The sequence below is a fragment of the Nyctereutes procyonoides genome, unplaced genomic scaffold, assembly GCF_905146905.1.
Source record: "Nyctereutes procyonoides isolate TBG_1078 unplaced genomic scaffold, NYPRO_anot_genome, whole genome shotgun sequence".
Taxonomy (NCBI): Eukaryota; Metazoa; Chordata; class Mammalia; order Carnivora; family Canidae; genus Nyctereutes; species Nyctereutes procyonoides.
This window is the reverse complement of record NW_026575140.1, coordinates 29,062,741-29,086,085: the sequence shown is the minus strand read 5'-3', so window position 1 is coordinate 29,086,085 and position 23,345 is coordinate 29,062,741. Positions and strand designations below refer to the sequence as shown.

At 56.2% G+C, this 23,345-nt stretch overlaps 3 protein-coding genes and 1 long non-coding RNA gene across 4 annotated transcripts in view; 2 read left to right on the top strand and 2 right to left on the bottom strand.

Annotated features, from left to right (window-relative positions):
• Window positions 1–1,844: 1,844 nt before the first annotated feature.
• Window positions 1,845–9,611, top strand: PHF13 (PHD finger protein 13). Its single transcript, XM_055304956.1, has 4 exons — window positions 1,845–2,217; window positions 4,620–4,721; window positions 5,965–6,499; window positions 6,923–9,611. The coding sequence occupies exons 1-4, from the start codon at window positions 2,179–2,181 to the stop codon at window positions 7,147–7,149; spliced, it is 903 nt and encodes a 300-aa protein (XP_055160931.1). The 5' UTR covers window positions 1,845–2,178; the 3' UTR covers window positions 7,150–9,611.
• LOC129496722 (uncharacterized) lies at window positions 6,496–12,004 on the bottom strand. The gene is made up of 3 exons (XR_008661828.1): window positions 11,001–12,004; window positions 7,008–7,149; window positions 6,496–6,594 (listed from the first exon to the last, which is right to left on the bottom strand). It is a non-coding gene; the product is annotated as an uncharacterized LOC129496722 (long non-coding RNA).
• On the top strand, window positions 10,647–17,163 carry THAP3 (THAP domain containing 3). Its single transcript, XM_055304955.1, has 5 exons — window positions 10,647–10,767; window positions 12,667–12,859; window positions 15,687–15,746; window positions 16,095–16,193; window positions 16,494–17,163. The coding sequence occupies exons 1-5, from the start codon at window positions 10,694–10,696 to the stop codon at window positions 16,737–16,739; spliced, it is 672 nt and encodes a 223-aa protein (XP_055160930.1). The 5' UTR covers window positions 10,647–10,693; the 3' UTR covers window positions 16,740–17,163.
• An 857-nt stretch (window positions 17,164–18,020) lies between these two features.
• DNAJC11 (DnaJ heat shock protein family (Hsp40) member C11) overlaps window positions 18,021–23,345 on the bottom strand; it is a 75,195-nt gene continuing 69,870 nt past the window's right edge. Inside the window, exons 11-16 of the mRNA XM_055304954.1 lie at window positions 22,827–22,982; window positions 21,689–21,758; window positions 21,181–21,238; window positions 20,905–21,047; window positions 19,979–20,108; window positions 18,021–19,562 (exon numbers count right to left, since the gene is read on the bottom strand). Coding sequence (XP_055160929.1) covers window positions 19,537–19,562; window positions 19,979–20,108; window positions 20,905–21,047; window positions 21,181–21,238; window positions 21,689–21,758; window positions 22,827–22,982 — 583 coding nt within the window. The 3' untranslated portion in view covers window positions 18,021–19,536. The remainder of the gene's footprint in view (window positions 19,563–19,978; window positions 20,109–20,904; window positions 21,048–21,180; window positions 21,239–21,688; window positions 21,759–22,826; window positions 22,983–23,345) is intronic.

Here is a 23,345-nt window from a genome sequence, read left to right as displayed (position 1 = left end):
TGCTCCAGATAATCTGACCCTGGGCAACATGGGATAACCTCAGGACATTTGCTCTGGCTACAGTGATGGGGAAATTTTCTAAATCTGGCTAAACCACCTGGATGTGACAACTGTAAGAAGCTGTTGGTGATGTTTGTGCAGGCCAAGGCCAAGGTCTGTTTTTAATCTCAGTAACTTTTTAGAGCACCTCAATTTGTTACCCACGCTGGGGAGCCCCTCAGTGCGGGAAGGCATTGCTGAGATAACGTTAGAACATAACAACAATAACAATAAACTACCATTTATGGAGAAAGGAACTAGGATAAAGTAGCTTCATGGTTTAGGAATTTTTTTAAATATTTTATTTATTTATTCATTCATTCATGAAAGACACACACAGAGAGAGAGAGAGAGAGAGAGAGAGAGAGAGAGAGAGAGAGAGAAGCAGAGACACAGAGGGAGAAGCAGGCTCCATGCAGGGAGCCCGACGTTGGACTCGATCCTGGGTCTCCAGGATCAGGCCCTGGGCCAAAGGCAGGGGCTAAACCTCTGAGCCACCCCAGGATCCCCCATAGTTTAGGAAATTTAAGTTCAGAAAAGTATATCTGAGATAAACCCAGACCCCTAACCACCAGGTTCCTTCAGAATTATCTCCATCTAAACAGCAAGTCAACCAAGGAGGTATTCACTGCCTCAGAAATCATCTCCTAGAGGTCCTTCCAATCATCTTTCTTGATTTGGTGGCTCCAAGAGTCAGTTTTCTGATTCGAATTTAAGATTTTACATCGTCCTCTGTAACGCAGTTCCTTTGTCTTCGAAGCCACCCAACATGCTCTTGAACCGTCTAAAACATGTTTTTTTCCTTTCCAGCGGTTATCAAAATGTTCACAAACGTCAGGCCTCGTCTGGTAGTTTCACCAGAGCGGATAATCTTCAACTAGGTGTTCAGAGTCAATCAACCTCCAGCCTGAAGTTGTCAAATACCCGCGGTCCGCAGGTAAACACCGCAAACTCAATCACCTATATATGTAAGATCAGGGTCAATACCAAGCCTCCCAACCACTTTCCCCCCTCTCCCTGCTGCTCTAAATCCCGTGAGGAATACATTCGGAAGGTAATTCAATGAAAGAAAACAGGGGCGGTCCCAACATCAGGCAGAGAGGAGGGGGGGGGGGAAAGGCGAATTTAAGGCTAATATCTTCCAAAACACTGATAACCCTGGCACAGAGTTTTTAGGACGCAGTTAACTCGACACCCCAACGTGGATCCCATAGAGATCCCACAGGACCAGGAGGTCCTCGGTCCCCCGTCCCAGGACCCCCGGGACTGGAGGACCGGCCAGAACAGCCGGCCGCGAAAACAAGTTCGCCCCTCGGGCTCCGAGCCCAGGGGGCGGCCGCGACGTCAGCGCCGGTCGCCCCCGCCGCGAGGACCAAGGCCCCACAAAGGGGCACGGACCCCCAAGTCCAGAGGGAGACGCCAAGCCTCCGCCGCCGCCCCCCTCGCCCGAGGCCGTCGGCCCCGCCCCCGCCCGCCGGGAGTACCCCCGCCCCTCGCCCCCGCGGAGACCGCGGAGCTACCGCTCGCGCCGCCCCTCCCCCACCGCAGAGCCGGCGCGAGCCTCCGCACCTCCCCCGCTCCGGCAGCCTCAGGTCCCGGAGACACCGCCCCCACAAACCGGGCAGCCGCCGCGGAGCTCTACGGGGGCTGGAGTCCGCGAGGCGGCCTTTGTGCGCCTCGGAGGCGGAGCTGGGACTACTACTCCCACAATGCTCCGCGCCCGCCCCCGCGCCTTCGGCTTCCCGTCGCCCACAGACTACATTTCCCGACAGCGCTCGCGGCTCTCCCGCCCTCCCTCCCGAGACACGAGCCGAACTGGGCGTCAGGTCGGGGAGCGGGTCGGGTTCCCGCTCGCCGCCGCCGCCGCCGCCCCCCGCAGCGACTCTCCCGCCTCTCCCACCGCGCCGGCCGCAGGAGCTGCATCGCCAACTCTGCTCGGCCGTGGAGCCGCCGGCCCCGGAGCACAGAGCCCGGGACGCAACGCGCCGAGCCCCTCATCACCTCCAGCCCGGGCGACCCCTCCCGGGTCCGCCTTCGCTTTGCGCGGCCGCCGGAGCCCCCGGCCCTGAGCGGCTCCGCGGCCCGGCGCCCGCATCCCCGGCCCCTGCACTCCTGTGGCCGCCGCCCCCCACCCTGAACATGGACTCCGACTCTTGCGCCGCCGCCTTCCACCCGGAGGTGAGTGAGGGCTGCGTCCCGACCGCCCCTGACCACCCCCACTCCGGTCCCGTGCTCCCCGCGGCCGGACCCCCGCCGGCCGAGCGCCGCCCTCCCCTCCCCCAGCCTTCCCTCGCCGCCCCCTTGGGCGCCCAACCCCGCCCCCCACTCGGGCCCGCGCCCGGTCCTCCCCGCCCGCCCTCGCCTCGGCGCCCCTACCGCGGTGGTCCCCGTCCTCCCGGCGCCCCGACCCTCGGGCCGCCGCGCCCGCCCCTCCCCGGCCTCGCGTAGCCGCGGGACCTGTCTGCGCCCCCGGCCCCTCCCCGCCGGCTTGGCTTACTCCTTCCCCGCCCCCGGGGACTCGGGCACAGCCGCCGCCTCCTCGCGTTCCCGCTTCTCCGCGGGTCCCCCTCCCCCCTCCCGGAGGGGCTCGCGGTCCCCCTCGGACGGGGACTCCGCTCCGCGCGCCCCCGCCGGCTCCCTTAATCCCCCGGGCCCGGTAGTCCGCGCCCCGCCCCCTGACTCCCGCGCGGCCCCCGCCCCTCCGGCGCCGGGGGCCTAGCCCTGCCGGGTCCCCACCCCCGCAAACACCCGAGTGGAGCCCCCCACCCCCGGCGCGCTCTCCTCCCCCTGCGGGGCCCCCGCCCCCCGCCCCCCGGCCGCGGGCTCTCTCGCCCCGCCCCGGCTCCCCCTCCTTCCGGGGATCGGCCCTCGGTTCTCCCGGGCGGCCCCTCCGGCGCGCCAGCCTCGGTCCCCTCTCTCTCCTCCCGAGGCCCCCGGGGCCCGGGTGCGGGTCCGGCAGCGAGCGGGCGGGGGAGGCGGCGCGGGGCGCGTTCGCCGGCCGCCTTGCCGCCTCGGGGGTTCGCGGGGCCCAGCGGCCCCGGACCCCGAATCCTGCCCGGCTTCCCGCGCCCCCTCCTCCGCGGGATGGGCCCCGCACCTTCCGGGGCCGAGTGTCGGCGGGGGGCGGCTTCCGCGGAGGGCGGGGAGGGGGCCGCACCGCCATCTGCTTTTCCTAAAGGCGGCGAGGCGAGCGGGCGAGCGGGCCGGGCGGGCCGGGCGGGCCGGGCGGGGGTGGCGCGGGTCCCTCCGCCCCCGGCCCCCGGGCGCCGCCGCCTTCCCCTCGGAGGCCAGGCCCCCGGCCCACTCGTGCGTGTTCCCCGCCGAAATAAAAGTTCTCCCCGAGAGTTTGAGGCCCGAGGGCTGCGGCCCTCCCATCGCGGCCGGAGCGCGGCGGTCGGTGCTTCCCGGGATGGGGGCAGGGTCTCTCCGACGCAGGAAATGCCGGGGACCGGCCGGGGACCGCGCCGGGGTCGGAGCCCCGCCAGCCTGCGCCCCCCTCGGCGTCCGAGCGGCCGCGGGTGGGGGGCGGAGGTGGTCGGCCAGAAGCAACTGGAGAAAATAAGTGGAGCCCTTGGAAGGAAACCTGCGGGCAGCACGCCGGGGCCCGGCCGCGTTCTTGGCCCTCCGACCCGGGGAGGGGCGGGGAGGGGCCGGGAACCCACCCCCCAGTTTCCTGTCCCGTTGGTCCCAGCGGGGTAGTGGGTCCTTGGGCCCTGGCGGTGGCAGCGAGCACGTAAGGTGGGGTTGGGTGGGTGGTAAAGTGCATTAAGCACACCTCAGTAAATACGCCAGTCGAATAAACCAAAATAGAGTAGAGTGGTTTTGCTTACTAGCAAATAAGGTTCTTTCTCCCAGAGCTGTTCTTCCTCAAGGAGAAAAACCCTTCTTGTTGAGGGCATTTCTAGATTGAATGGAGACAGGACGCACAAGCCAAAAACCCTCTCGTGTTTCGTCTTCCAGGCGCAAGTAAACCCAGCCTAACGTTTCTGGTCCATTTTCGGAGTCAGAGAACGTTTGGGGGCTGGCCCCCTGAATGTGGGGTGCTGGCAGGGCAGGGAAAAGTGAGCAGTGCTAGGAGGAGGGGTCCACCCACAGCCTAGGCTGGGGAGGGGTCAGGCCTCAGTGAGCTTTCTAGGATAAGGAGCAGTTGACTTCTGAAGTCATTTAAAATACTTTGATTACAGCTGCAGCTGGAGTTTATTTTCAAAATGGAAAATCTGTAGCAAAAAAGTAGTTATTAGAGCTCCTGATAGGCCTGCAGACAGCGATAGATAATGTCGGAAAATGCCGGAAAATGCGGCCGGAACACCAGAAAGCAGACTCTTGTACATGTTTTTATCTCCTGCCCGGTTTCCCAGTGTGCTTGGCATAACATCACAATACCCCCCTTTCAGCCTTCTGAGTACAGTGTTCTTTCTTGACCCAAACCTACCTTATCTTGTTTCTAGAGTGTTTGTAAATCTAGCAGTGTATTTTTGAGTGGTTGACAATAAAAGCTCCAGCTGGCTTAGTTTTGTTTCTGTGACTCCACCTACAAGTGCCTACTCTGAAATACACCCCATTTTCTCGCCTGCTCACAGGAGTGCTCCCCCAGTTACAAGAGGCGCAGGACTGTGGAGGATTTCAACAAATTCTGCACCTTTGTTTTGGCCTATGCTGGCTACATTCCTTATCCAAAGGAGGTAACCTTCAGTGTTTCTGCCCCCTTCCTGCTGGCAGGGAAACCAGTGGTGGGTTGGGGGTCTGGAAGGGGCTGTTTGGGAGGACTCCAGAGAGCTCTCGGGTAGAAATCTTTCTTAAAAACTTAGCCCAGCCTGGGAGGTGGTTCCTAAAAGTCTGCTGGACAATGCAGGCTTGTCTGTAAATTATTTAATAAACTTGGAGTGTTGATTTGCAAATAGCATGTCTGATGTCCGTCTGCTCTGAATCTCCAGTGCTTACTGGGCGGCTGCAGTGGCCGGCCAGTGTTCTTGGCCCTCAGAACAGGAGAGAGGTGCTGTTAATTCTCCCCATTTTAGAGATTAGGACACTGGGGCACAGGTCTGGGATTCAACTGGTTAGTTAGGCCTGGTCCACACTGTCTTTCCTGCTGAGCAGTTTCTCTGATGCACATCATGTTGCAGAATCTTCAGGGAACTTTGGCCCAAATCCCGTGTATTGTAAGGATATTTATTTTTCCTTGTTAAGTAGTGGGCAGGTCTGAAGACCACTTTGTCATGGTGCTCAAACTCGTATTGTACAGGGCTAAAAAGAAAGGAATATGGTATTTCTAAGAGACCAAACCCCAGTATTGCTTTATCGTTTCTTTTGCTGTGTACGTAGATAAATGTGTCCTTTGTGCCCAGCAGAATGTTGCCACTATTAGCAAATAAATGCTTGAATGGTCTGAGGAACTGTAGGGATTAGCTCACTGCTTTGGGGCAGTAATTACCTAGTTTGATTTCACGATATTTGGGGGCATCTCCATTTTTTAAAAAAAAAGTATCAGGAAATCCTCAAAACTATTTTAAATTCATTTAATTAAACAAAAAATAATGCCCCTTGGGAGGGCAAACGGGAAGGAGAGATTCTACAATCCAAGAAAGATAAGTGGGTATGAAAAGGTATCCTTGGCACCCTTCTAGATATTTACTAGGCATCGAATAAGTTTCCTGGCTCTGGAACAGGGGCTAAAGGTTCAGCAAGGGAAGGTCTTCCTCCTGGTGGGTTAACATTCTATCTGGAAGGTCACAGTAAAGTACTCATGACACCATTCCTAAAGAGTCCTGCTTATGAGAGCCAAGAAGGCCTGTTTCTGATAGCCCTCATCTGTAGGCCTGACCTGGCTGGGGGTGCCTGGGGAGCCTCTGCTTGGGGCTAGCTCTTATTGCTGGGAACTAGTCAAAACACTTGGGCCCCCTGCTACCTCTGCTTCTGTCTTTTCAGGAACTCCCTTTGAGGAGCAGCCCCAGCCCTGCCAATAGCACGGCTGGCACCATTGACAGCGATGGCTGGGATGCTGGGTTCACTGATATCGCTTCCACTGTGCCCCTGCCAGTCTCTGACCGCTGCTTTGGCCACCTGCAGCCCACCCTTCTGCAGCGAGCCAAGCCCAGTAACTTTTTGCTGGACAGAAAGAAGACGGACAAGCTGAAGAAAAAGAAGAAGAGGAAGCGAAGGGACAGTGACGCGCCAGGGAAGGAGGGGTACATGGGGAGCCTGTTGAAGCTGGAAGCTGCTGATCCCTACGTAGAGACCCCCACGAGTCCCGCCCTGCAGGATATCCCCCAGGCTCCCGGCGACTCCTGCTCAGGCTGGGACTCTGATACGCCTTCCAGTGGATCATGTGTCACCGTGTCACCTGATCAGGTCAAAGAAATAAAAACTGAAGGCAAACGGACTATTGTCCGGCAGGGAAAGCAGGTGGTGTTCCGGGACGAGGACAGCACTGGCAATGATGAGGACATAATGGTAGACTCGGGTGAGTGACCCTTGAAGGACTGCCATGGTGGTGGCTGGTGGTCCAAAGAGCGGTCCCTTCCTTGGAGTGTGACAGCAGAGTGTGCCCCGCCATCTCTAGGAAGAAAGGTGGACATCAAGACATTTAGGAAGGGGGTGGTGGCAGCTAGAAACAGGTGAGATTCCAGGACAGGCCTCAAAACATGAAAATAAATGTAGCTCCTAAAGTAAACCTCTCACAGTTAATTCCTGGTGCCATACTCTTCGGTTACTCCACTCTGAGAGGGGAGGGCTGCCCTGACCTTCAGTGAGAGTTGACACCTGATCAAGCTTCCCTGTAGCTCAGCTGCTCTGCATCCCCCTTACCCGTGGGCTGGTGGGGGAGGGAACCGCAGGGGAGGGAGTGCAGGAAGTGCTTTCTCCTCACCTGTTTCTCTCTGTGCAGATGATGACTCCTGGGACCTCGTCACCTGCTTCTGCATGAAGCCGTTTGCTGGCCGCCCTATGATAGAGTGTAACGAGTGCCATACCTGGATTCACCTGTCCTGTGCGAAAATACGGAAATCCAATGTTCCGGAAGTGTTTGTCTGCCAAAAGTGCCGGGACTCCAAGTTTGACATCCGCCGCTCCAACCGGTCCCGGATGGGCTCACGGAAACTGTTTCTGGACTGACTGTTGGTGAGCGAGGAGAGCATGGGTGAGGAATTGGAAAGGATGAGGGGCCTCTCAGCCCCTCCCTTAGTTGAGCACAGGACTCTCAGCTCTGGTGCGGGCAGACCCCTGCCATTCAGGTGCCTAAGCAAAAGGACAGGCTGTCCAAGGTATAACCTGTATATAGCCAGTGACTGAATAAAATCCTTGTTGGCCAAAGCTGCTGCTAGAGCTGTGTTCTCTGCAGTGGAGGTGGACTAGCCACCCGAGTACAGTGGGTTCGGTTCAGCTGAAAATGAGGGTACATGGTAGTTGTGAATTCTTTGCTATCATTGTTAACAAACTCCCGCTGGTTGGAACCCGTGCTAGCTGTTTTCCTGCTTCCGCTGTCTTGGGAGAGGAGATGTTCAGTTTCCCAGGCCTGTTAACGAACAGCCATACGTGTAAGCTTTTTCTCAAGTGTAAGTCTTTGACCATAAGTGTCTGTACAGCAACCATCGAGCTGCCCCTACCTTCGTGGCCTGCCTTCTCCCTGCCTTGACTGGTGCCTGTGGGTCCCCTCGGGCTGCAGGCGAGAGTCCTCTGGTCTCACTGAGAGGAACCCTGGGGCGGCAGTGGCCATTGATCCCTCGGTTTCTTTCTGTTTGTTAAAAGGGACAGTGTGCAGCCACTTCCTGGTGGAAAGGGGTTTGGTTGGGGGGTCGAGGTGGCCCATGTTCATAACTCAGTTTCCTGTTTTGCACGATGTAAAAAAAAAGAAAAAAACAAAAACAAAAACAAAAAAACAACAACCCTGTCTTTTTGCACGATATAGCCAAAAGTATTGGCAGTTTTCTGCCGGGGTGCCCATTCCAGTTGGTGTGTGAGGTCCTTGGGGTGCCCAGGCGAGCTGTTTTCAAGTGAGAGGGCACTTAGGTTCACCTGTCCTCCTCTCTTTCCCTCACTGTATTCCAGGAGCGACATAAAATTTAGGCAGTCCCTGGGGAACGGCGTTCCTCTACATAAGGAAGTAGAGAAGACTTGAAGGCCTCTCCTGTGGTGGTATGCCTTCTTACAGGCTGGCCTGCTGGTTTCACGGGGCAAGGGTAGGATATGAAGCCCCTTCCCCCTTTTTTTGGTCTGAAATTGGTGAGTGAGCTATAGGGTAACATTGGGCTCCAGGAATACGCACTGAACTGTGCAGACCTCCTTAGATCTGAACTAGAACCCTGGACTGGGAGCCCCCTGAGCAGGCCAGCCCTGGAGAACCCCAGCACTTTGTGTTTGTAGTTCCTGCAGGGCACTGTCCGAGGGCCTGGTACCCTGGACTTCAGGTGGCTTGGGCCTGGAGGGAGAGGAAGGCTCCCACCTTTTCTGAGGCTGACAGTGCTCTTTAACAGTTCAAATACTCTCTCAAAAGTGTGGTGTTTTTTTTTTTTTTTGTAAGTGGACGGGTGTGTCTTCATACACGTTTCTTGTGAAGCATGAAAAGGGAAGAAGGCCCAAGTTGGTCTAATTTATTTACAGCAGGGTGGACTCCTGTCTCTCTGCGGGGGGCCTTGATGTGGCATCCTCTTGCAGGGCCACCAGGGGGGCTCTGTTCGTATTCTCTCCCTTAGGCACAAAGGGGGTTTGAACTCTTAATTGGCGGATCAGAGCCCATTTTCTGTGCTAGTGTCTTTCATGCTTCACCAGCCAACTGCTTTTTGTTTTGTTTTGCTTTTAATTCTGTTGCTTATATTAACACAGAAATAGAGATATTTTCTGAAACCCAGTTTATCGTGAAGATCCCCAAGGGAGAAGTTCTGCTGTAGAGAAAAATAGTAAGAAGCGGGCTTAGAAACCACCTTCTCCCCAGACAACTGTCTGGCTCGGATGAGGGCAAATGTCCAGGAAAAGTTGGAGAGGAATTTGCCAAAGATCTGCCCCATGACATTGCCTGTCCAGTGTCTTCACCATGAGAATAGCCAAAGTTCCAAAGTGTTTTTCTTTTAAAAAACAAAAACAAAAAACCTCCGCTAAGTTTTAAAAGTGCATTTAAGAATACATGTGATTTTAGAGTGGAACTGCCAGCCCTGGTGATTGCTGTATTGCTTTTAGAAGGTTCTATGCCTGGTGACACCTCTGGAAGGTACTTGATAGTCATTTCTATCTGTTTCCTTCATTTCCTTTTTGTTCTTTTAACAGATCTATCTATCCCTGTGGGTGGTGTCTAGGAAGTCAAGACACCTTGATTTTTGTGTTCACTTGAGCTGGGCAGCTGCAATCAGCTTTATGCAAATTAGGCATGGCCCATCTAGGGGCTCCTGGTTGGTGGCTAATAAAGTGAGGAGAGGGAAAGATGTCATCCCAAAAGTAAGCACCTCTCATTGGCATTGGCCAGGCCAGACACTTAACATCGTTTACATGGTTCTGTGTAATTATAAAGTTTATGTGTATAAAGCGAAGCTGTTTCTGTGAAACTGTATATTTTGTAAATAAATATATTGCTACTTTGAGGTTCATGCCTAGCTTCAGGTGTTTGTTTTCTGTGGGGGTGGACAATGGTTTTTCTCCTCCCTTCATCACCCCCAAACCGTGATGACAGAGACCTGGGGAGATAAAGTGCCCACAACTCTTCATTTACTTTTCTAGTAAATTCTCCAGGATCAAACCACAGTATGAATAGACATGAATCGCTTTCACAGTTTCATCATGCTGTGGATTGGCTTAAATCCCAGTGAGTAGTTACCTGCTTTGTTAAAAGCTGCAGTCTCCTCCGAGGTTCTGCAAGCAGGTTTGCAGTCTCCCAGAGGTGCTCATTCTGTCCCTTTGCACTTGGGGGTCCCCATTCCCCCTGCCTTTTCCTTGAATGAGCTGTGTCTGCCCGCCTCTAATCTGGGACCAACTAGTGGTCACCTAGTACCTCCTTTCTGAGCAGCCAAAACCTACGTATCAACACCTCTTAAAACCTCGGAGATCCTGGCCAGGTTGGGCTGTGAGCCCTCTGTGGTTTCCAGGTGTTCAAGGCTGTTGGTGGGTGTGTCCTGGCTCCTCAAAGCAAGGAGGTGAGGGCCCCGGGCTTCGCGAACGGGTGGAGCTTGCGCCGGAGGCGCTGTTGGGGGCGTCGGGCCTGGGTGGGGCCCGGGAACACCTCTAGTCGTGATACTCCGGAGTCCACCTGACTCGGGCCTTGCGGGTCCGCAGGGAGCGCCCAGGGAGTTGACCCAGGAGCAGAGCGGAGGCAGCCCCGCCTCCCGCCCCTCCCCGCCCGGCCCGCAGGCCCGCAGGCCCGGGCCTGGCCCCGCTGGCCCCGCCCCCCGTGGCCCCGCTCGAGTCTTCAGGCCTCCAGTGCCCTGGCAGGCCCCAGCCGGCCTGCTGGCCCCGCCTCGCTCGCCGGACCCCGCCCCCCGTGACCCCGCTCCAGTCCGCAGGCCTGGCTGTGCCCTGTAAGGCTCCGCCCCGCCCGCTAGCCCTGTCCCGGGCAGCCCCGCCCCGCCCGCTGGCCCCGCCCCGCCCGCTGGCCCCTCCCCCCGCAGCTCCCGCTCGGGTCCGCCGGCCCGCCGCCGCCATCTTTGTTAGGGGCAGCTGGGCCTGGCGTCCGGAGATGCCGAAGTCGTGCGCGGCCCGGCAGTGCTGCAACCGCTACAGCAGCCGCAGGAAGCAGCTCACCTTCCACCGGTGAGGGGCAGGGGCGCCGTGGGGCGCGGGGGCCCGGGGGCCCGGCTGCCGACCCGCCTGGCGCCCCTGGGAGCCCGAGGCCTGGCGCGCCGGGCGGGGACGGCCAAGGGCGTGCAGCCGGGTCCTCCGCGGAGGGGCCGGCGGCCCGGGGACAGGCGGGATGCCCCGCGGCCTGGGCGCGTGGGGAGACGATCCGAGAGGCCGAGCCACCTGCCCAAGGCGCACAGCCTTACCCCCACGTCGGCTGGGGCGGTCGCTTGCGGAGGAGGCCGCGGTGGGTCGCCGGGTCCGCAGTCCTGGGGTGTCAGTCCCTCCCCGAGACCTGATCGTGTTCTCAGATGCAGCCTGGAACGTGGCTGGTGCTCCGTGCGTAGGGCTGAATGCGTCTGCGAATGAATGAGTGGTGGTGACGCCGGGGGTTCGCCCCGGCCAGGCCTCGGGTCTGGAAGCTAGGGGGGGGGGCGGAGCCCTGAGAACGTTCCAGGGTGTTGGGGAGCGCGGCCGGCCCTGCAGCCCTGCAGCCCTGCAGCCCGGGCGGGAGGCTTGGAGCCCGTCCTCGCGCTCCCGGCGCTCGCAGCGTGTCGGCCCTGGGCCCCTGCCTGGGAGAACGCAGCTTCCAGCCACTGCCTCCTAGAGCGCGACCCCCAAGGCCAGCTGCACTGTCTCCACCGCCCCTCCCATCACCATTTTCCTTCTCCCAAGTGAAGGTTTTTATTGAAGTAGACCTACAGAAAAGCACACAAATGATAATTCCATGACCCAGGCCATTCCGCAAAGTGAACACCTGTGTGACTGTGAACCAGAACATCACCAGCCCCTGGGGAACCCCCTCCCCCACCCCCGGACATCCCCCAGAGTGGCCCGCATCCCGCCTTCTGTCCGAGCCTGGTGCTCTGGCCTGGGTTGAACTTGACACACCAAGTCCTATGCTGTGCTTTCTTGTGTCTTTTGGTCATGTTTATGAAGTCACCTGCACTTGGAGTGGCTGCCCTGCCTTCGTCCCCATCTCTTGAGGTCCTTCGCTGAATGAATATGCCAGAATTGACTTGTTCTAGAAGGAAAGGGCATTTGGGTGTTCTCGTATTTTGGCCATGACAGGCCCATGACTCCTGCTCAGCCCTCTCGAAGCCAAACCCACCTCTGGCCGTGCCCCCAACATGCTGGGTGCATCCCAGTGCCTTTGCTCTTGCTCTTCCTTCTGATAAGACAACAACAACGTCGGCTGGCTCTCCTGCTTCTTGCAGCCTCTGCTCAGATGTCACCTCCCAAGAGGCCTTCGTGACCACTTCCTACCCTTTATTCATTTGTTTTTAAAAGATCATTTATGTATTTATTTATGAGAGACACAGAGGAGAGGCAGAGACACAGGCAGAGGGAGAAGCAGGCTCCCTGTGAGGAGTCCGATGTGGGACTCCATCCTAGGACCCCGGGATCACGACCTGAGCCAAAGGCAGATGCTCAAGCACTGAGTCACCGAGGTGCCCCCTATTCTTTATTTCTACACAGTTTTGTATCTGTTGGGTCTGCTGTCTGTTTTCCTGTTCTAGAATGTAGGCTCTCTGAGGGTGGGGCTGTTTGTTCCTTCCCACATCCTAGTGCCTGGGACAGGGCCATCCCTGGGGGAATGGACACTGGCTCAGCCTTTGAGTACTCAAAGACTAATGGACCAAAGCCTTTGGAAGGCTTTCTGGCCACATTCATGGCCTCACATTGCACACTAAGGATACTGTAAACTGGCATGACAGAAGCTTCCAGAAATAGGATGTAGTTTAACAGAGTTACTCAATTTTCCAAGCTGTCTGGTAAAATACCATGTGGTATTTTCAGAATTGCAGCGAACCCCACGGTATTGACTTGAGCTTCGCAGATTCCTCTATGTCTCCCTCCTTTGCTTCCCAGGTTCCCATTCAGCCGCCCAGAGCTGCTGAAGGAATGGGTGCTGAACATCGGCCGGGCCAACTTCAAACCCAAGCAGCACACGGTCATCTGCTCAGAGCACTTCCGGCCCGAGTGCTTCAGCGCCTTTGGAAACCGCAAAAACCTGAAGCAGAATGCTGTGCCCACTGTGTTTGCCTTTCAGGACGCCACGCAGGTGAACACACCACTGTCGTTACATCTCCACTCAGGCCTCCAGGGCACCCGTGCAGGTGTTTGCAGGGGCAGTGGGGGCGGAGGCTGACGAGTGCAGGGAGGGCAGCTCTGTCAGGCCCCTGGGGTCCAGAGTCCGGTGGTCCTGCTGGCTGTGACCTTTGCTTTAGGTAACTTATAATTTAAAGCCCCTTTATTTATTTTTTTAAAGATTTTTTATTTATTTATGAGTGAGAGAGAGAGAGAGAGAGAGAGGCAGAGACACAAGCAGAGGGAGAAGCAGGCTCCATGCAGGGAGCCCAATGCAGGACTCGATCCCGGATTCCCAGGATCAGGCCCTGGGTTGAAGGTGGCACTAAACCGCTAAGCCATCCAGGCTGCCCTAAAGCCCCTTTAAAAATGTATCAGGCGGGCAGCCTGGGTGGCTCAGCGGTTTAGCACCGCCTTCGGCCCAGGGCGTGATCCTGGAGGCCTGGGATCGAGTCCCACATCAGGCTCCTTGCGTGGAGCCTGCTTCTCCCCTTCTCCCCTTCTCCCTCTGCCTGTGTTTCTGCCTCTCTCTCTCATAAATAAATAAAATCTTAAAAAAAAAATGTATCAAGCATGGGGCACCTGGGTGGCTCAGTCTGTTAGGCATCGGCTCTTGGTTTCGGCTCAGGTCATGACCTTAGTGTTGTGGAATCAAGCCCAAGTGGGGCTCTGTTGTGTGTGGAGCCTCTTTCTCTTTCTCTCCCTCTCTCCCTCCCTCCCTCCCTCCCTCCCTCCCCCTTTATTTCCCTCCCTCTGTGTGCTCCCCCCATCACACTTTACAACCAAAAGCTGCTGAGGATTGTATTTATTTATTTGACATGGTGGGAGGGTGGAGTGTGCACAAGCAGGGAAAGTGGCAGGCAGAGGTAGAGAGAGAAGCAGGTTCCCCGCTGAGCAGGGAGCCCGATGTGGGGCTCCATCCTAGGACTCTGGGATCATGACCTGAGCTGAAGGTTGAAGGTGATGCTTCACTGTCCGAGCCACCCAGGTGTCCCTGCGCATTTCATTTTTGCTGGTGTCACGTGGGCACGAGGCCACACAGTGAAGATCTGGCAACTGTGTTGAACTCAGACCCTTTCCTTCCGAGTGGACAGCCAGGGCCAGGCAGGAGTCAGTAAGCTGCAGGCTGTACTGCTGTCCCCCAGCATTTGCCACCCCGTGCTCCCAGGAGCTCTGGCCTGGGCAGAGATGGCTGGTGCAGGTGGAGGGAGTCTGGCGACAGCGTGGAGGGGACTTGGACATGGAAGGGACCTCTGGCTGGTTGGAGGGTTGCAGGGCCCAGAGGGTGGCAGGCTTGGGTGGGCTGTGGTTTTTCGGGTGAGGTGAGTGGGGATGTCACTTTGGAAGGCTCCCTCTGGCTAGAGCCATTGGTGTCACAGGTAAGTGCAGTCCTGGTGGCCTGAGCTGAAGCATGCGTGGATGTCAGAGCAGAGGGCCTTTTCAGATCTAGTGGGCTGAGACTGAGGTGGTCTGGGTGGGCTTGCTGAGCCCCCAGAGGGTGTGGTTCCTAGATCCTCTGAATTTGGCCCTGTGCCTGTGGAGTTAGATTTCCCAACAGGACATTGAGGGGGCCAACTCTGTGGGGCGGGATGTGCAGGTTTGGCTCAGGAGAGAGCTCATGCACGGTTGGGTGCAGAGGCCCCGAGGGGAATGATACTGAATTTCATAAATCCCAAAGGTGTACTGAGTCCCAGGTGGTGGGCCTCACAGCGGGCACCTCTTTGAACCTGAAAGGCAAAGCAGTGGTGGAGCAAACCAGGGCCAACTGGTACCTGTGCTTGATTGTCCTGGGAGAGAGAGGGAAGGGAATTAAGGGTGTGGGGACTTGTGCATTGGGGCGCCTGCCCTCCATCTGAGCTTTGCACACACCTGCAGGCTTGCAGCCTCACTTTCTCCAAGTCCACGGTCACGTCTTCTGGAGGAGGCCGCCACCCCCCTCCCCCCACCTGCCTTCCCTTCGTGCTGGTTCTTCCCGGCTCCTTTGCGTTCCTTTGCATTTGCTCTGATTCAGCTTCTCTCTTTGGTTCACTCCCTGAGGGCAGGGGTTTGTTTCATGGCTTATTCCCAACACCTAGAAGGTTTTGTTGTTATTTCAATATGGAAGACCCTTTTTTATTTGATATATATTGCTCACTTTTATTTTGTTGCGGTCAGAACACTTACCGTGAGATCTGCCCTCCCGGCAGATGTCTGAGTGTCCCGCACAGTGCTGGAGACCACAGGCGCGGTGTGCAGCCCGGCTAGACGTCGCCATCCTGCTGGTCTGAACCCCGTGCCCGGGTTAACTACCTCCTCTGTCTGTGCCTGTGGCTAAAGGACTTTGATCGGTTCTCACACCTTTGTGGTGAGATTTGAAGGGAGCTCACAGTTTAACAACGTGGGGTGGCATCTGCAAGCCTGCCCCTGGGTGCTCTCAGTACCCCGGGGCCCTGGGGCTGGTGGCAGCTCTGGGGATGCCCGGGAACCCGAGTCGATGTTCTCTCCTATGTGGCTGCCAGTCTTTGAGCCAAATTTGAGTCACCTATGTGCCCAGAATGTCAGGCTGTGGGGTAACACATATGAATGAGGTCCCTGGCTTCAGGGGGCCTACGATCTGGGGACAGCTTTTGGGAGAGCGGGCCAGTGGTTGGTGACCAGAGCTGGGCTGGGCTCAGCACCATCTGCCTTGACATGGGCTGAGCGGGGGAGTCAGACATGCATGTGGCCGGGCACCTGGTGGGGGATCTTGGGGTGATCCGCTCGAGCCCTGGGGAGCCGAGCCCCAGGGCCCATCTGTGTACAGTGCTCTGTGCCCCCTGCAGCTGGCGAGGGAGAACGCGGACCCGGCTGGCGGGGACACAAACGCGGACTCTCACAAGGAGGTGAGTGCCAGTGCTGCCCCGCCAGGACTGAGGCTTGGTGGGGACACAGAGCCGCAGCGCCTGCCCCGCCCCGCCCGGTCTGCGGGGCTTTGTTGTGCCCACCTCATAAACCAGGTTTCGGATCCTGTGTCTCCCTAGAAAGGGAAAGCAGAGCCTCCCCTGCCTGCTTCCCAGTAACACCAGCCAGTCCCAGTTGGCAGGCGGTGTGGCTGGCGCCCGATTCCTCGGGGTCTGACCCCCAGCCTGTGAGGGGGAGGCTGGCTGTGGGGCAACCCTGGCCCTGGCCATCCTGGGACAGCACAAAGGGCTTCCAGGGGCTTTTACCCACTTATGCCCTGCCGTCCCCAGGTGGCCTCCGAGGTGGTGCCTGCAGAGTGTGGCTGGGGGAGGAAGCTGGAGGCTGCCCTGGAAGTGCTGCCCCCAATGGCCAGCGGCCCTACAGAGCAGGTAAGGGTGGAGCAGTAAGGTGCTGGGCCGGGCCCTAGGGGGTGTGCAGGCTGGTGGCCTCTTGCAGGCCGATTCGCTTCACACCGCCTGAAGCGAACTGGTGCCCAGACCGGAGCGCCGTGGCTCGTGGCCCTGAGTTCAGAGCTCCCCAGTAACAGGACGGCCACAGTTTGGGCAGATGAGGCTCTCAGGAGTGCTATGGGAAGGGAGGCCTCCCTGGCCCCCACCTGTCGCCCAGCTGTCACCTGGGCTCCACTTTGCCTTCACGTGCCTCTGTCCTTGGGTCGCCTCTATCATCAGGTCGTGCCGCGGAGACTGCAGGGAACTCAGGCCCCTGCCCAGCAGGCCAGCCCCAGCCCTGCACAGACCTCCGACCACAGCTACGCCCTTTTGGACTTAGATGCCCTAAAAAAGAAACTCTTCCTGACTCTGAAGGAAAATGAAAAGCTCCGGAAGCGCTTGAAGGCCCAGAGGCTGGTGATTCGGAGGATGTCCAGCCGCCTCCGCGCACACAGGGCTGGGCCTCCGCCAGAGCCGCAGAGCTGAGCCCCTGGCAGGTGGGGGCCGTGGACCCCGAGCCTTGCCGCTGATGTCAAGTGACAGGAATGCCGTGCCGGGTGGGCCATGCGGCAAGGAGCCCAGGCCACCTCAGGGGAAGAGTAGTTGCAGCAGCCTGGGACAGGGTGGATCTCGAGCAAGGGGACCAAGCCTGCTGTCCTTTCAGCAAAAGCTGGGTGGTGGGGTGTGTGTGTCTTGAGAACCGCAGGATGAAGCGGGCCTGGAGGCCATGTGGCACACACTCCCCCAGTGGGGAGAAGTGCATCCCCTTGAGGGGCGGCTGGGCCTGGGGCAGGACACGAGAGGGGACAGTGTGGCCCCCATCGCCTGGGCGCTGGCTCTGAGTGGCTGAGACTGGCCCCCGTTCCTGGCCTGGTGTGACAGAGCAACAGAATAAAGTGTCTTTCTATGCTGCAGGGTCTCCTCCTTTATTTAAAAACTAGTACACGTGTCTCCCGTTTCTCAAGAGTTTGTTTTTACAACAGACCTGCATTAGTACCTGTTATTGCTAACCTAAAGAAATTTGAGGATTTTCATTTTTATGGCAAAAGGCACAGGCAAAAAAAGCAATGAGTGTGTGTTTTGCAGTGGCTGAGAGGGAACCAGGGCACTGCCCGTCCCTCCCCCAGAACTAGACTCAGCCTCGAGCCCCCGAGCCCCCAGAGCACTGGGCCGTCTGAGAGTCTCTGGTTCCACTCCGTTTCATGCAGCCATTAGTAAGATGTGTCCTAAGGTATCCAAAAAACCCAAAAGGTGATTTATTAGATCTGGGAACGCTCACATTTTTTCCCCTAAAAATTAATGGTAATTGCTTCTTTGCTTTAAGCCATTTCGGCTTATGAAAGTTTCCACAGGAGTGCTCTGTGTTCAGAATGGGGGAAGGGGGCTGAAGGCTAATTTGAAGGTCTCTCTCCTCCCTACTTTGTGGCTGCCGAGAAGATGGACTTCCTGTGTCCTCTTGGAAAGCGGGCAGGGCATGACCACCTCTGACTACAAAAAAAAGGTGACTTGACTTAAAATAGCAACAACAAAAAGCTCCTAAATGAAACCACCCCCAGGAAAACAAGGATCCTCCCCTAAATGATCTCCTGACGCTGGACTGTTTCTCAGGCAGAGGTCTCATGTGGAAACCACAGCTTCAGGTTCAGCCCATGGTTTCCTTAGTGAAGGCCAGGGAGAAAATGGGAGGGCATGAGGGCAAGAGGAGGGGGCACGTCCTTACTTTGCTCACCCTTGAAAATGAACATACAGATGCATTAAAATACCATCCCCAGTTTTCAGGAAAGGTTTATTGTGATAAGAGAGTGCCTTCCGTACAGTCCATTTCAGACAAAATTAAGAGAATCAGTGCCCCAAAGAGCCACCTGCCATGGAGGGAACACATGGCTGCGTCCAAAGGCAGTTCACGCCATGCTTATTGCACGATTTACATTCAGAGCAGCAGCTCGTAGAGAAACTTCTTTAAATGGAGATAAATATTACAGAATTGAACAACCTGAACTGTTTTGAAAACTGGAGGAAGAGAGTATTAGCGATGACTCCGGGACCACCGCCAGGAGCGAAGCCTGATTTTAGCAACAGCTGCAAGGGGCTGTCAGAACCACCACCAAAGGGCCTCTTTGCTCATCAGTGACTCGCAGTCACCAGACAGAGCAGGCGGTTCAGGAGCATTCTAGCTCCTAAGGGCTCTGCATCCCCAGAAGAGGCAGGTGAAGGAAGAGGGTCTGGGGAGCAGACACCACAGTTCCCTTAGAGGAGAGAGTTGGGACTAGAGGAGGTGTGGGAGCAGCAGCGCCACCTGCCAGCCGCGCACAAGCAAGAGAGGCTCAGGCCGCCTTGCTGTCCCAGCACCAGGGATTTGGCAAGTACCGGAGCCGGGGTCCAGGGTCCTTTCCACTCTGCCCGGCCCTGCCCCGTGCTTCCCCCTCCTCCGGTCCTCTCCCTTGTCCTGTGCTCCAGTGTTGGGGGCAGAGGTACGTCAGCTGAGCTGTGGGGGGGGGGGGGGCGGGCTGTGAGGGACGTGAAGGTGGATTGGCTCACACCTGCCTTTTGCCCCCAGGACATGGGTGGCTCCTGGGAGGAAGGGACCTGTGACAGGGCTGGGCCTTGGGACCGGGGGTTACACCTCTCCAGTCTAAGCCACATGCCAGTGGAATGATTCAAGAAGTTCTGGGAGGGGGAAAAAAGACACTAATTTCCAAAGCCATTTGTTCTTAGATAAAAAGCCGATTTATAAACCCACACAATCCTCTCCAGATTCACTGGATAATATTTCAGCAGGAAAAAGTAGTTTTGGGAAGTTGACTGAACAGATGTTCACTTGTTCTGGAGACCTCTGCTCAAGAGAACTTCCTTTCCATTTTGTTTTCCATGCTCGGTGTGGATTTTAGGAAAAGTAGTTCACAGTCCTATGTGTGAGGGCAGGATGTTCCATAAATACCTCAAATAGACTGAGCACTACTGGGTGGCTGCAGTCAGCACCCGGGCTCAGGAGCCTAGGAGCCCAGGGGCTGGGGCCTCCCCTCCAGGGACTCGATCCTTGGGTAAACAGCCATAGGCCGTGCTGCAGTTCTGGTTTGGGTGGGGCTGCCTCAGTCCTCCCTCCAGCACCCGTGAACACGGGGTGTCTGTGTGTCCCTCCACATCATTGATACGGTACCACCTTCTCTATAGGAATAATATAAAATAAACACATCTGATGTCTGGGTTTTTTCCCTGCTTCTGGATTTGTAGATTCTCAGGAAGATTTTTTGCAGCCTTTTGTAAATCTGGTTTCTCAAGCAGCTTATCCGTCTGTATCAATCCTATGAGCTGTGAAAGACAAGACAAACTGAGTGTCCCAAAAGGCAACTCTTTCCACGCCTGTCTCCACTGAGGGGTTCAGCCATCACCTGACCAGAGGCTGCCTGGTCTAGAGTGGAGCACAGAACAGGCTGTGGAGAATCAACTGGTTCTAGAACATATAGGAACAGCTGGGTTTGCCTCCTGCCCAGCCACCCATGCTGCAGTTTGCAAGCAAAGAGCTCAGTGAAATTCCACCTGGGAAGGAACACCACCCTCCTCGGGGCAGCCCATCACGGGCTCTGAGCAAGTCCTTTGCTCCCAGGCAGATAACACAGGGTTAGGTGGCTGTCACCTCACACTGATGTCCCTAGTCCCCATCTGTGGCTGAGGGCCTCCCCCCATTGGTACACAGGGCAGGTGACTGCAGAGGGGCAGCTACTCACACTGCTTTGGTATCCTAAGGGCCTCGTTGTCTAGTGCCATCACCTGGTGCAGGACGCCTCGGAACTGGTAAAGCACTTTCAGGTTCTTTTCCTCACCCACACACGGGTCGTAGAACCCCGGCAGTCCAGCCTGTAACAAACACGGTCTTACTCCATGGGGCTTCAGGCCCAGCACCACTGCTGTCTGCTGCCATCTGTGGTCAGTGTGGGCAGGCCTTGACTTTCCCTCAGGAGCTGCCCTCGAGAGATGCACACCATGAGCCTGAGAATGTCAGAAAGTTGCCTACTGGGCAGCCCGGGTGGCTCAGCTCAGTGGTTTAGCGCCGCCTTCAGTTCAGGGCCTGATTCTGGAGACCTGGGTCGAGTCCCACATCGGGCTCCCTGCATGGAGCCTGCTTCTCCCTCTGCCTGTATCACTGCCTCTCTCTCTCTCTGTGTCTCTCATGAATAAACAAAATCTTAAACAACAACAACAACAACAACAACAAAACCCTGCCATGCTAGAGCCCCCGGAATTCACGGAAGCCCCATCCTGAATCCTGAGAGAACAAGGTATCCGGCCTGAGTGAATCTGTGCTTTAATTTGCCTTTAGCGTTCCCACCCCTGGGCTCCAGTGTGAACTTCAAATGGGAGATCCCACACTTTCTAGAACAAGGCAAGCAAGGAAGAGAATATAAGCTCCACGAACACCGGGCATTTATATTTTGTTCGCTGCTCTACCTGGCACACAGTCGGAGCTCAGTAAATACTTGCTGTGTGAACGAATGGATGAAGTGAACAGCTCCAGTGTGACCATAACTTGGGTGCTGGGCAGCACGCCAAACAGAAGAGATTCCACTACGATGGAACGGCCATTCCAAGGCGCCAGGCTATCCCCATGGCCCACAGGCCTTTCGTGTCTGAATCCCATGGGTGTGTGCTCTACCTTGGAGGCCTCCGTGAGGATGAGCTTCGAGTCTTTCACCAGGCACTGCAGGGGCACGGTCACGTCAATCACCTTCACTTTCTCGCTCTTCTTGCTCTTGTCATTGACGAACTTCCCGTACCAGGCGTTGACAATGATAAGCCCTGAGGATGGCTTGGTCTAAGCAGGGGCGCGGCTCAGTGGGGCACCCTTCTTGGAGCCTGGGCTGCAGGAATGCTGTGCTCCTTTGAGACCCCCAGCGCCCACCCTACCCCGAGGGAGGCCATGCCTTCTCACCCATTCTGGACTCTTCTGCCTCAATTATTCTTCGGACAGATTCCTGCATCAACCGAACCTGCGAAGAACAAGGAGGGCACCTATCAGGGCCCTTCCTGGGATCTGCCTCTCGTGCTTGGGTGCATTTTAGCTCCTCCTCTGTTCACAGAAAACCCAACGGTACCCCTGCATGTATGCTGGATATGTCTGTTCTGTCACCTAATACCAGTTCACTTACAGGGAAGAAAAGAGGACAGTACCCTCCAGTTCTTGGAAAATCCTATTACACCTATTGAGGGTAACTGTATCTAATCTTTAGGACAGCGACTGGAGTTTGCGGAATTGTATCCCATAGGGATTAGACAGGTGGAGTGTGACGTGCTCCCCGAGCCCGGTCAGAGGTGTATTGTTGGCAGAGGATGAGGAGCACCCTCCCACCCCCCGCAGTCTGCTCTGTGTGGCAGCATGGTGATACTCAGAGCCACACAGAGCAAAAGGACTTCCGGGGGTGCATCTCTGCAGCACTTACAGCAGCTTCTGCCTCTTGCTTCTTTTGCAGGATGTCAGTGGCTGTGCTTTCCCTTTGCTTTTCCAACTCCCTTAAGCGAGAAGAACACAAGCCACATGTTAGCGAGGAGTGAGGCAACAGAGCCCCTCGTTGGACCTGCGCCTGGCAAACAGTGTGAGCTCTTACTGCATTCCTGGTTCTGAAGCTTTAGAAAATATTTCCAAGACAATTTCAAGCAAATCTGTTCCTTTTAGGCCTCTGCAGCTTCCCTTTCTTTTGTCCCTAGATGGCTTTCCCCCACTCCTCACCAGAGCACACAGGAAGCCCACTGCTGGGGAATCAAGCCCCTGCCTGATGAGAATCTCAGCATGGTGAACAGCTGGAGGAGAGGTGAGGGCCACAGGGAAAGCCACCTCCTGGGGGTGATTCTAGAATACTTCTGGGAGGGACAATGCTTACTACTTTAGGTACAAAGTATACTTTTTTCTTACCTAGCGAATAACAGAGACGGCAAACACCCATCCTGTCAGAAGACCTGACCCCACACATTCTTCTTTTAAGCCTCAAGCCTCCTAGGGAACCAGGGCTCTAAACTGCCAGGATCTGAACGCTGGAGGGGCCCAAAAAATGAGATTCCCTCAGCTTGGTGACTTATTCTATTAGCATTAGAGGTAATGAATCTAAACTACCTCTCGGATGGAATGCTATGCTCCAGTGGGTTATCTACAAGAAACGGTAAAAATACACGAACGTTTCTATAACTTTCAAGACTACAGTTAATACACGCCTCTGTAAGAACTCAAATGTACCCCTACTGGACTCAGTGCGAGGAAAAGAAATGGTCAGAGTAAGAACAGGGGACTTTCTATTTATTGTGGTCATGGTGTAGAGTCTGCACAATTTTGTGAACTAGCTCTAACCCCTTCTGGGAGTCAGAAGGGCAAGTGAAGGGGGCGCAGTAGCAGTGCTGCCAGTGGGAACAGTCAGCACCCACTGGGCACTTACTACAGGCCGGATGTTGTGCCCAGCTTCACAGGTATGCATTAATTTCCCTAGGAGCCCTCTGAGTAGCTTCTATCATGATCATACCCGTCTTAAACACAAGGAAACTGAGGCACAGAGTTGTTTAGTGAAACCCTGGGACATGTTAGGAACTCACTTCTCTTTTTGAGCCCTGAGGTACGGTTTGATGACCAGACGATGAAGAGCGAAGTAGACCACGAGCGGCCCCACGGTGGCATAGAACACGGCGCTGGGAAGAAGCTGGTCCGTCAAGTGAATAGGGAAGAAGTAGGTTTGACTGGCCCTGTTTAACCTGAAAACAAAGATGAAACAGAACACCCAAGATAGGTTTCCAGGGAAGGGTGATGGAGGTCTCAGCCACAGGGCGAGAACTCTAGATACACACACCACCAGTTCCAGCTGGTTTCATTATCTACACACCTTCTAGTCCCTATTCCAAAGCTGAGCTGCTGGATTTCATGTCTGTGACAGAAGAAAGATCCCATTGCCTGCTAATTCTGGGCAAAGCAGCGACCACTGCTTTACCAGAGTGACAGTGGCTTTAGAGGACAGGAGTGGGCACCTCCCGAGGCCCTGGACACAGAGACAGAGACCTCTCTGCCCTCAACCTATCCTGTTGAAAGTAGTGGGTGATGATCTCCAAAGCTGGCAGATT

Excerpts from the sequence above, each read along its gene's own strand:
- THAP3 (XM_055304955.1), top strand. The coding sequence starts at position 10,694 with ATGCCGAAGTCGTGCGCGGCCCGGCAGTGCTGCAACCGCTACAGCAGC. Across the intron at positions 15,747-16,094 it reads ACGCGGACTCTCACAAGGAG|GTGGCCTCCGAGGTGGTGCC; the intron begins GTGAGTGCCAGT and ends TGCCGTCCCCAG. Across the intron at positions 16,194-16,493 it reads CCAGCGGCCCTACAGAGCAG|GTCGTGCCGCGGAGACTGCA; the intron begins GTAAGGGTGGAG and ends CTCTATCATCAG.
- PHF13 (XM_055304956.1), top strand. The coding sequence starts at position 2,179 with ATGGACTCCGACTCTTGCGCCGCCGCCTTCCACCCGGAG. Across the intron at positions 4,722-5,964 it reads ACATTCCTTATCCAAAGGAG|GAACTCCCTTTGAGGAGCAG; the intron begins GTAACCTTCAGT and ends CTGTCTTTTCAG. Across the intron at positions 6,500-6,922 it reads GGACATAATGGTAGACTCGG|ATGATGACTCCTGGGACCTC; the intron begins GTGAGTGACCCT and ends CTCTCTGTGCAG.